Source organism: Gossypium hirsutum, chromosome A10, assembly GCF_007990345.1.
Source record: "Gossypium hirsutum isolate 1008001.06 chromosome A10, Gossypium_hirsutum_v2.1, whole genome shotgun sequence".
NCBI classification, from domain to species: Eukaryota; Viridiplantae; Streptophyta; class Magnoliopsida; order Malvales; family Malvaceae; genus Gossypium; species Gossypium hirsutum.
This window is the reverse complement of record NC_053433.1, coordinates 106,575,218-106,587,952: the sequence shown is the minus strand read 5'-3', so window position 1 is coordinate 106,587,952 and position 12,735 is coordinate 106,575,218. Positions and strand designations below refer to the sequence as shown.

The window sequence follows — 12,735 nt, the reverse complement described above, 5'->3', positions numbered from 1 at the left end:
TTCTATTACTGTTTCTTTATAAGTATATATCAATCGTTTCATTATATCAATATTTCATGTTTCATCATTTCCATATATTTTAAGTATATTTATTCCGGTAAAGTTTATATCAAACTTAACATAAATTATATTCCATGTACTTATTCTTATTTTGTTTATCTATCTTCATAATTATTTCATACAACTATTTTGTACATATATTTCCATATGACCAGTTCTTGTAAACATTTCACACAACCATTTCATGTAACCATTCGTCATCTAATACGTATTACCTGAATATCAATTGTTCAATAGATATCATAGCGTCTCCCATCCACGGTCTTATTTATCTTTGACATGATGCCATAGTGTCTTTCAACTATGGTCTTACTCATTTTCTGTCATGTTGCCATGGTATCTTTCAACCATGGTCTTATTCTTTTCATGTCACGTTGCCATGGTATCTTTCAACCATGGTCTTATTCATTTCCCGTCATGTTGCCATGGTATCTTTCAACCATGGTCTTATTCGTTTCATATCACGTTGCCATGGTATCTTTCAACCATGGTCTTACACATTTCATATCAGAGAGCACACTCCCGCGAACCTCATCCTTACAGTGGGATTACCAGTCCAGGCTAAATCCCCTGTAATATAAACTCATAGAGTATTGTCGGGATTACCAGTCCAGGCTAAATTCAGACCCTAATTCGGATTACCCGTTCGGGCTAAATCCATTTTCCACATATTCTTCGGGAGGGCTATATCAGGATAGGATCACCCGTTCGGGCTAGATCCTTTTTATCGTCAATTCCTTTTCAGAGATCCATCGAATTTTCCTTTCATTCAACCGGGATTTCTTCCCATCAAATATGTCAATGTTTCATAAATTTCATATAATGAACATTCAAATCATATTCATATCAAAAACATGCATTTCAAGCATTTAAGAATATAATTCAAGTTACACGAACTTACCTCATTGTTTGTTTGTGTTTATAATTTCATTAATCCGATATCTTTTCTTTTCCACGATCAAGTCTTATATTTGAGTCATCTGGATCTTTATAAATAAATTTGATCATCATTTTCATTCATTTCATATTCTAATGCATGTAATTAATGCTCTAGGAAAAGTTACCATTTTGCCCCTAAACTTTTAATTAATGACGATTTCATCCTTAGGGACATGAAAATAAAATTCTTGCAATTTAATCCTTATTTCCAGCTATTATTCTCATACATATTGATAACAATCCATGAATTCTATAAAATATCAGAATTTTTCCATAATTTCAACACTTTTCAATTTAATCCCTAAAACATGTTTTCCCCCTATCTTGAACTAAATTAATAATTTCATTCAATTTTGTAATTTAAATAATAAAATTAATCCATTTCATGCAATTTGGTCATTTTTTGACATTTTTACAAAATTACCCATAAAATTTTACTTTTATTCAATTTAGTCCTTAAGCCTAAAACATGCAAATTAGTCATGCTTGCTGAATATTCATATATATTTTCCTCCTCCTCCTCTCCATTCCACATCCTTAAATTTATATAATAGGCTTATAAGTAACATTATCAATAATTTCACTATTTACTTATATGTATATTCAAAGCTGTCCATTTGAGTCTTAGTCACTAAATTATTTATTTCTTGAGTTACAGAAGTCCAAATTAAGATCTGTAAATTTTATCTGAAACTGGACTCAGATATATTCTTACCATAAAATTTTCAGAATTTTTGGTTTATCCAATTAGTACAGTTTATTCATTAAAGTCACCCCTTTTCTGCTGTCTGACAGTTCTGACCCTTCTTCACTAAAAATTAATTATCTCCTTATACAGAATTCAAATGATGTTCTAGTTTGTTTCTAATAAAACTAGACTCATTCAGGATTCTATACATATAAATTTAAGCCTCTAATTATTTTTATTCATTTTTTTATGATTTTTCAAAGTCTGAACAGGGGAACCCGAATTCATTCTGACCTTGTCTCACAAAATTCATTATATCTCAAAATTTACAAATCCATTGCTTACAATGTTTCTTCTATGAGAACCTAGACTCAATAAGATTTAATTCCATATTTTGTTAATCTTCTAATTCAATTTCTACAATTTATGGTGATTTTTCAAAGTTAGAATACTGCTGTTGTCTAGAACTGTTTTAGTGCAAGATATTAATTACCATGTTAATAACACCCTTATTTTCTTTCTCTACACTATTTCTCTTCACTTTCTCTTATTTTCTCTTCATTAACATATCAAGAACATAGGACCATATGTAAGGAAACTCTACATTAACATCAATCCCAAGCTTTTTCAATAATATCAAACTTAAAAATATATTGAAATTATGATGTTCTTACCTTGTTCTATTAATTCCAACCTTCATCTTGATTTTCTCTCTCCATCAGCCTCCATTTCTTGAATCCAACTTGATATTTTAACTTCCCATAGCCTCCTTAACATTTTTCTCTCTTGGTAGCTAAGGAAATTTTTTTGATTTTTGGGTGAAAATGGTGAATTTTTGGTAGAAGGACCAAATTGTAAAGAAAAGAAAGTTTCTTTCTTCCTTTTCTCTTCATACGTTGGGTGCATGGGAAAAAGATGATGATTCTTCATCTTTCTTTCCTTATATATACTAAATAAAATAATAATAAAATAATAAAATATCATTTAAAAATTAAATTAAAATATTAATAAACTATTATTTATTTATTTAATCTAAAATATCTCCAACATCATCATTGCTTTCTAGATTTCTCTCTCTTCCAATTGACCATTTTGCCCTTTATTATCTTTTAAAATTCCATCCTTGAGTCATCATTTAATTTGGTAAAATTGCAATTTAGTCCCTCATAGTTCTTCACCTATTCAATTTGGTCCTAATTCATCTATTTTCCTTAGTTTCTAGATCATTCCACTCTTAAAATATTTACACTATTGGTCCTTCAACTTTTTCATATTTACACTTTAACCCCTCAAATTTTAAGTATTCTTGTGCAACAAAACTTTTCTCACTTATACAATTTAGTCCTTTCTTGAATTAATATATCATAATATACTTCTCAATTTTGACATAACTCAAAATTTCCCTTTTTGTCACTTTATTTCCTTATTTTACTATATCAAGGATAATATCTTACTGTAAAAGTTTTCGGGGTATTACATAGAGATCTTGTACTAGGACAGAAACAGAATAGGAACTTAGAGATCTTGTACTAAATTGGATTACAACATAAGTGGATGAACATCTGATTCTGATGTAGAGGTTATGCTGCAATTCGGATAATGTTCTGTTGAGAATGAAGTGAAATCCCAACTCTCAATCGATTTTCTTGCAATGACCTCAGCTTGTTTAAGCTGATGAGTGTGGATGCAGTCACCTTGTCGAGTTCTAAGTCTCTCGATTTCCATGGCCACTTCTTTCATTGTTGGTCTATATCTCCCATCTAAGTTCAAGCATCTTTTCGCAAGCTGAGAAACTGCTACTACTTCATCCTTTTGACTGTCCTTCCCAATTTCAACATCAACAATATCCAGCAAATGGTTTTCTTCCATCGACAACATAAAATACGAGACTAAGCCTCTCTTTTCTTGAGATCCGAATGTCGAGATTGCCTTTTTTCCCGTTAAGAGCTCGACAATAACCACTCCAAAACTATAAACATCACTCTTTTCAGTAAATTGACTTGATTGGAAGTATTCAGGATCTAAATACCCAAAAGTCCCAAGCACTTGAGTCGTCAAGTGAGTTTGATCAATGCTGATTGATCTAGATGTTCCGAAGTCTGATACTTTTGCTCGGAACTTTTCATCTAGTAGTATGTTACTAGACTTGATATCTCGGTGATAAATGGGGATGGATGCAGATGAGTGCAAGTAAGAAATCGCACTCGCAACTTCCGCTGCAATGCGCAATCGTATATCCCACGACCTTGGGTACTCTTCATTTTCGTCATGAATGAGATGGGAAAGGGTTCCATTAGGGATGAACTCATAAACAAGGAGGGGCACTTCGGTCTCCAAGCAACAGCCTAATAACTTGACAATATTTCTGTGATCAATTTGAGAAAGAATGAAGATCTCATTGATAAATTGTTCAAGATACCCTTCGTTTACAGTCTTTGACTTCTTTACTGCAACAATTCTCCCATCAGACAACATTCCTTTATAAACCATGCCTTGACCACCACAACCCAATATTCTGTTCTCATTGTATTGATCAGTAGCTATTTCCAACTCTTTGGAACTGAAGAGTTCAGCTTTATCCAGACGACCTTCATTTGAAGACGTCTTTTTTTGAAACAATAACCCACCATTTCTTTCAAAAAGTTTTTGTTTAATTTTTATGTATTTTCTTTTCTGCAGTATCCTATAAAGCCACCCTACTCCGAAAATTAGAAACAAGAGCCCTATACTTAAGCCGATCCCTGCATGAGATCCAAATAAATATGTCAATGCCACTTATTTGATTAACTCCTAGCATCGTTAATGTTACGATTTAAGCTACCGTTTGAATAAAATTTAGATGGGCATATCTTTTGCCACATGAATCATGATGTTGTATATATTGCATTAATTTCTCAATTTTTGAAAAATGGATGAATAAAATTCTGACTTACACGAAAAACTATCTACAAGTCAGTATTTGATTCTTAGCAAATGATAGAAATGTTCTTCAATCCGAAATGGAAATTACAAACTAAAATATTAATATTAAAATGTATTTAAACATAATATAAAAAAATAAACTACTTTTAATATTTTCAATATTTATTTATATAAATTATATTTTTTAACATATATAAAACTTAAAATAGCTTTCAAGAATATCTAAGATATTATTTTTTATGGTAAAATCATAAAACTAAAATTATTTTTTTTAGTGTGGCTTTTTTCTTCAAAAAAAAATCATCTAATAGTACAACTTTTTGAATTCATGTAATATAAAAACGAATATGCATCATCCTATATTATTTTACTTCAATTAATGCAATTTATGATTTATATAAAAATAATTTCTTTTGAAATTATTTTAGGTAAATTACACCGTTAGTCACTCTAAATAGAGGTCGTTCCAATTTTAATCACTCAATTTTTTTTCTTAAATTGATAACACAAGATAAAAATTGATCAATTGGTCACTCCACCGTTAAATTATAACAGAAGACTAATGGTGCATTTGTATGAAAAAAAATTTGGATGACCAAAATAAGAACAACTCCTATTTAGAGTGACTGGCAAATAGTTTACCCTAATTTTACAGTAATTAATGTGACAATGCACCGTTAGTCTTCCATTACCATTTAATGGTGGAGTGATCTATTTGATCAATTTTTATTTTGAGTTACCAAATTAACAAAAAAAATCTAGGTGACCAAAATAGAAGCAATTCATATTTAGAGTATAATAGGATAGTTTACCCATATAAAAAGATATAGGTTGAAAGTTAAAGAAAATAAAAAATAAATATAACTTGGATAAAGATTACAAGTTTTTTTTACGTAATGAAAATTTTAGCTTATGATATTTACTTATTTTGTCACATTGACCCTAATTTTTCTTTTCACCTCTTTGACCTTTAATCTTTAACCTTATAAATTTAGACGAATTGTTGTACTTTAATATTTAACCTTACAAATTTGGTCAAATTGTTGTTTATTGTGTAAAATAATTGAGTTAAAAATTTAACCATATTGACTTGACAATTCCTACTACAATTCATGTGTATTTCATAAAAATATTTAAAAAATGCCTAAGGTTATTTAACCAAAATTGTTATTTTTTAAAAAAAATCATATTAGTATTGAAATATATAAAAAATGCATAAAGGTTATTTAAAAAAGAAAAAAAATCATTTTCTTTTAAAAACTGTTAAAATTTTAATTATATAATTAATTTTTTATAAGATAATAATTTGACTAAATTTAGAAGGTTAATAACCAAAATGGTGGAAAGAAAAATCAAAACTAAAGTGACAAAAAAGATAGTAAAAAATAGTAATAATTAAATATTAAAAGTGTATACGAATTATACAATATTGTGAGTACATTATTATTTAATTATAATGTGGCTATTATTAATGAAGTAAATAAAAATGTTAAATAAGGTAAATAAAATTTATTTATATCAGCTCTTGATTGAACCCAAAAACAATAACTCTTATCTGACATATAATGAAAGTAACATTTAATTAAGTGTACCAACCTAGAGCAACAACAAGAATGGGAAAATTATCACGGCGCGGCTTGGGACTGCAACCTGTTCCATTTTTCTGACCATCACCCTCAAATCCTTCAGGGCATGAGCAATTATAGCTTCCAAGTGTATTATGACATGTACCACTTTCATTGCAAGGCTTCAGTGTTTCACATTCATTAATATCTACAGTTTTTAAACATTTTAAATAAACAAAGAAAAAAAGAGTACAGTTAGGTAATTTCATCAAAATGAATCTGCAATGGAGAAGAACTTGAAATCTTTACCTTGGCAGCCGATGGAGAGATAAGGGTTACCCTGAAAACCATGATTACACTTGCACAAATATCCAGGGCCACTTTCTGGATCTATACAAGCACTATTTTGCTTGCAAGCATAATTTTTTGGGTCCATTTTAGCTTCTTCACAAGTTTGATTCCCGATTGTCCAATCAAGAATAAGTGGGTATTCCCTTTTGTTGAAATCTAGGTTGGAAAGATCTGATGTAGAGAAGGTGTAGGCTCCATCTTCCACAATAAATACATAGCTGCAAGGATTGAACGTCAACACGCTGGAATGATTCCGAGAGCTACTAAAATCGAAGAAATAAGCCTGCAATCCTCTAGGGATAGCCGTCTGGCAGCAGCCAATGCCAGAGCAAGACCCATTTATCACATCGCTCACATTATTACAAACTGTTAAACATCCGGATGAATAGTTTGAAAGCATGTAAAAACCCCAGAAGTAGGCGATAGTGTCACAACCAATGGCAGTGAACTTGTTTCTGGAGTAAGATATGGAGAATTTTCTATGACCGAAAAAGGGACTCCCCTGTGAAGTGGGCCCTGATGAGTCATAACAGTCATAACCTATGGACTTGTCATATTGAACGCGCAAATGACCATCATCCAGGGAGATGTTGAGAACTTCAATTTCAGTGTCGCTTAAGAATGCTTTTGGGGGGTTAAAAGAGGTGTTACAATTAATGAAGAAGTCGCTGCCGATGTTGCAACCCTTGCGTGTACCAAAAGGGTATGGGATTCCTATGTTTCCGCAGTGGCTTTGGCATCCTGGTTTCGGTTGAGCTGCTACTGAAGTTGCCATAATTGTTACCATAACTGCAAACACAGTAAGCTTCTTAAACATACCACCAAACCCCATCACCCTCTCTTGTTTGTTTTTCCCACTATCTGGGCTATGTAAATATAGAATATCTTACAGGTAGGAATAGGATGAATGTTTGAAGATTCAACGCCATTTTAATAGACAAGTTGTAGCGGGCACATGATTCATTATTACCGTGTTGACTCGCTCCATTGCCTTCAAAAACTTTCCACGTTCTTTTTCGATATAAACACTTTTCTTCGTTGTGCACAAGAATTTATTTTTATTACTATTAGTAGTAATAGTAGTAGTTTTTTAAAAAAATAAAATCTTCACTCAACACAATGTTGCGGATTAAAATTATGCTTTTAGATATTTGTTTGATTGGATTTTATTTTTAAAGAGGACGATTAATTAGGCACTAAAGTTAAATTATGCATTGTCTTTAAAAACTTTCCACATCCTTTTTCAATTTAAAAACTTTTCTTCATTGTTCGTAAAAAGAAAAAGGCTTAAATAAACCTTCCCTCAAGCTAAATTTATGGCTATACTCTCGAAATCATTTTTTTTGAAAAATGGGAATCAACTTTATATTTTGAAAAGAAAATGAAAATTGGGAGTCGCCACCAATCTTTTTTGTTTAGGTGTGAATGGATCACCTAATATTTTGATCGTTTTAATAAAATGTTTTGCTTTACTAAAACAGCGATTTTGGTCTACGAAATTCGAGAAAACATGTTCGAGAGTCGGTTACGTACAAGAAAAGATTAGCACTCTCGTAATGCCCAAAATTGGTACCTAATTGATTAAGTAATGTCTTAATGTCGAAATTTGAAAACTCAAAAAGAATTTAGAATACGATCTCTTTTTATTAATGTTAATTTTGCAAAGATGTTTAGATAAATCGAAGCAGATGTTAAAGACCTTCTCGTCCCGAAGTAATAAAATGTAACATCCAACACATTAGGACACGACGCTTTAAACCCTCGAGAGTAAGCCGATCTTTGGCTTTTCAAAACTCAAGCACTTTAATTTTAAAAGGTTATTCGGTTATTTGAATCAAACGAAAAAATCGAAACCCAGCACATTAGGGCACGATCTCTCGAATTTCCAAATACAGAACATTGCTTTACTTTGAAAGTTTCTTTTTTTTTAAAAAAAATTTTATCAAACGTAAGTTTAAAACGACATGGGCTATTTTGAAGCATAATACAAAGATAACCAATTATATTCAAACATAGTTCATGGAGAATAATACTGCAATAATATATAAAACAACTATACAAGTCAAGAATATATGATAAATAAATGATATGATAATACTAATGTACTATTATAGTCATAGTAATATTAACAAACAAATTAAAATAATAATAATATGAATAGGTAAAGATGAAATAAATAAATAATATTGAGGACAATAATAATAAAGTAATGAATAAATAAATATAAGGGAAAAGGTTTAAAAATATTGGAAGTAAAGAACCAAATTAAAATAAATAATACTTAAAGCACAACTTGTAATAAAACATATATGAAAATAATAGTGATAATAATAATATATTAGATAAAATAATAACAAAAGTAGTAATAAGAATGGTAAAAGAAAATAATAATAATAATAATGAAGGTAATAATAATAATGATAATAAATAATAGTAAAAAGAAAAAAAATTGCCAAATAGCTAATAGAGGACTAAATTGAATTTAAAACAAGTATTCGGGGAAAATCCAAAATAAAGAAAGAAAGAAATGGACCACATCGAATGTGCGAATAACAAGGAGGGATTAAAGGAGAAAATATCCCCACCCTCCCAAACTTATCGTTTTACGCAGGACCAAAAGGAAATCAAAACAAAATTTTAGGGCAAAATTAGAAATAACGAAAGATTTAATTGCAATGTTGTAAAAAAGCGGAAGGGCTGGGATCACAAATATCCCATTAAATAAAAACACGAGGATCCTGCTGGCGGGTCGGGTCAACATGCGGATCTTAGGTGAAACGACGTCGTTTTGGCACTGGTGCTTAAGTCCAAAACGGCGTCGTTTTGGACCCTATATAAATAGGAAAATTCTAAAAAAAACATTTCCCTTTCACTCTTCTCAAAAAGAAAAACTGAGCCCTCTCATTTTTCTCTCTGCAGGGTCCTTGGTCCGGCAAGGATCCGGCCGATCGCCGCTGTGGCCCACCACCAGCGCCGCCATATACAGATAAAATTTTTAATTTTTATATATATATGTATCTATATATATACTGTTTTTTAAAAAAATAAAAAAATAAAGAAAATATGTATGTATATATATTCGAAAGAGGAAAATAAAGAAAGAAATAAACTAAAAAGATGAAAATAAAGACCTTAGCACGATTTTGAACTTTTTTTCTTTCAATCTAATTTGTTGTTTGCTATTTGTGTTTGAATCTGTTTTTGTGATTGTATTCAATGTTTTTTATCTCCCCCAAACAATACATTGTTCATGGCTTTTTATAGCTGATTTTACATTGCTTTGGCTACTGTTTCGCCACTGTTGTTGGTGTGTTTGTCTTTCCTTTGCAGGTAACGGAGTCAACGGTGGCAGAGTTGGTGGTGGCAAACAATTGGTGGAGCAGGTGGCGGCAGAAGCTAGGGTGGCTAGGGTTTTTTTTTTAAAGTATAAGTTGTTAGGCTTGTTTGGGTTAGGGTTTTTTTGTGTTTTGGGCTATTTGGGTTGTTTGGGATTGGGTTAGATTTTAGGGTCTTAGTAGACTTAGGTTGGGTTGAATTTTAGGTTTTGAGGCCCAGGCAGAATTGGGCTTGTACAGCTGCCCCTCTTTGCTCGTTGTCGTGTAATGAGAACAGAACAAAGACTTTTAAGAAAGACCAATTTTGCCGGGTCTTGCCGAGTCTCGACTTGTTTTGGTGCCTCTCTCTTCAAGTAGCCTCATTCTAGTCTACTGCGTCTTGTTGCTTTGATCCACTCAGAGAGATAAGACTTGTAGTTTCAATCTGCTCCAGCAACTTCAGGGAAATAAGGTTTGTTATCTTCGATCTACTCCACTGCAACTTCAGGGAGTTGAGATTCGTAACTTCAACCTGCTCCAATGCAACTTCAGGAAGATAAGGTTTGTAACTTCAACCTACTCCACTGTATCTTCAGGGGGATAAGGTTTATAGCTTTAACTCTGCTCTACTGCAACTTCAGAGAGATAAGATTTGCTATCTTCGATTCGCTCTACTGCAACTTCAGGGAGATAGGATTCATAACTTCAACCTGCTCCACTGTAACTTCAGGGGGATAAGGTTTATAGCTTTAACTCTACTCTACTGCAACTTCAGAGAGATAAGATTTGCTATCTTCGATTCACTCCACTGCAACTTCAAGAAGATAGGACTCGTAACTTCAACCTGCCCCACTGCAACTTCAAGGGGATAAGGTTTGTGATTTGTAGCTTAAATCTGCCCCACTGCAACTTCAGGGAGATAAGATTTGCTATCTTCAGTCTGCTCCACTGCAACTTCAGGGAGATAAGACTTGTAATTTCAACCTGCTCCACTGCAACTTCAGAGAGATAAGATCAGTTATCTTCAGTCTGCTCCTCTACAACTTCAGGGAGATAAGATTCGCTATCTTCAGTCTACTCCACTACAACTTCAGAGAGATAAGACTTGTAATTTCAACCTGCTCCACTGCAACTTCAGGGAGATAAGGTTTGTTTTGATCTGCTCTACTGCAACTTCAGAGAGATAAGATCAGATGTCTTCAGTCTGCTCCTCTACAACTTCAGGGAGATAAGACTCGCTATCTTCAGTCTACTCCACTGCAACTTCAGGGAGATAAGGTTTATGGCTTTAATCTACTCCACTGTAACTTCAGGGAGATAAGATTTGCCGTGGTAGATTTGATCCGACCTACTGCAACTTCAAAGGTATAGGACTCGTCGTTTTAATCTGCTCCACTGCAACTTCAGGAGATAGGATTAGTAGCTTCAATCTATTCCGCTGTAACTTCAAGCAGATAAGATTGGTATCTTCAGTCTACTCCACTGCAACTTTAGGGAGATAAGACTTGTAATTTGTAGCTTCAATCGATCTTGCTACACCGTCCTCTGAGGGACATGACCTGTAGAATCGATTTCTTAAACCTATGCTTATGCCAAATGATTAGGATGTCATGATGAATCAAATGCTCCTAACTAGATGTGTATGAGTGATGTTTGTATAAATGTAAAATGTCATTTTTTAATGCTTAATTTGATATTACTCATTGTTCATTGAGGTTTTATCAATGACGTATTATTCGGTCTTTTTCTTCAGTTGGTAACTCTTGCAGAAAACCCAAAAAATAAACACAATTTGGGGCTATTCTTTCTGACATTTCCAACCTTTGAATTTGGGTTAGTTTTAACTAATTGGTCCCGTTTCAGGTCCTTGTATCATTTAGAAGCATTTCAGAGTAATATGCAGAACTCCTTTTTTGAATATCATTAGTCTATTAATCATCATTTCAATGAAAAACACTTGAAAAAGATTATCGCGATGAACAAGATGGAACTTAAATGAATAAGGTAATCAAGATAGAAAATTTTGCTAAGATACAAAATGAATAAAATGAAAATAAGTGCCCCAGATATCGTAGCATGAGCTTCTCTACACTGAACTTCTTGAGGACCCTTTGAACTTGATATGTGTTTGTTAATGCCCCAAGATGTAGCATCCCTCCTTCTTGTTAATTTAGAGAACACAAGACTACCACATGCCCATCTTCGATCAGAATTTGAATTGCCCATTCCTGGGTTTTCAACTCAAAACCCATTTGGTTTTAAAGCCCCTTTTCGCGGGTTTTCACCTTAACCTCTCTTGTTTTTTAGGTAAAGTGCCTCTTGACCGAATCCAAATTCACGGGATTAGGCAAGCTTTTGCCATCCATCTCAGTCAAGATCAGAGCTCCTCTAGAGAAAGCTTTCTTTACCATATAAGATCCGTCCCAATTTGACATCCATTTTCCTCTAAAGTCCTTTTGTATGGGGAGGATCTTTTTCAAAGCAAGGTCTCCTTAATAGAATTCTCTAGGGCGAACCTTCTTGTTATAAGCCCGCATCATTTGCTTTTGGTACATTTGACCATGGCGAATAACTTTTAGCCTCTTTTCTTCAATTAAGTTCAGCTGATCGTACCGTGGCTGGATCCATTTTGCTTCATCTAACTTTAGTTCTGACAACAGTCGTAGAGAAGGAATTTTAACCTCAATGAGTAGGACCGCCTCCATTCCGTAAATCAAAGAGAAAGGTGTTGCCCTGGTAGAGGTTCTGACTGACGTTCGGTAGGCGTAGAGGGCGAATGGTAATTTCTCATGCCAATCTTTATAAGTCTCAGTCATTTTTCCCACGATCTTCTTGATGTTCTTATTGGCCGCTTCCACCGCACCATTCTTTTTTGGGTGATATGGTGACAAGTTAT

General features: G+C 32.9%; 1 protein-coding gene across 1 annotated transcript; it reads right to left on the bottom strand.

Moving 5' to 3' along the window:
• Positions 1–3,067: 3,067 nt before the first annotated feature.
• Positions 3,068–7,476, bottom strand: LOC107896377 (wall-associated receptor kinase 5). Its single transcript, XM_016821540.2, has 3 exons — positions 6,484–7,476; positions 6,206–6,382; positions 3,068–4,428 (listed from the first exon to the last, which is right to left on the bottom strand). The coding sequence occupies exons 1-3, from the start codon at positions 7,355–7,357 to the stop codon at positions 3,227–3,229; spliced, it is 2,253 nt and encodes a 750-aa protein (XP_016677029.1). The 5' UTR covers positions 7,358–7,476; the 3' UTR covers positions 3,068–3,226.
• Positions 7,477–12,735: the final 5,259 nt, after the last annotated feature.

Excerpts from the sequence above, each read along its gene's own strand:
- LOC107896377 (XM_016821540.2), bottom strand. The coding sequence starts at position 7,357 with ATGGGGTTTGGTGGTATGTTTAAGAAGCTTACTGTGTTTGCAGTTATG. Across the intron at positions 6,383-6,483 it reads TCTCTCCATCGGCTGCCAAG|ATATTAATGAATGTGAAACA; the intron begins GTAAAGATTTCA and ends TAAAAACTGTAG. Across the intron at positions 4,429-6,205 it reads CATTCTTGTTGTTGCTCTAG|GGATCGGCTTAAGTATAGGG; the intron begins GTTGGTACACTT and ends GATCTCATGCAG.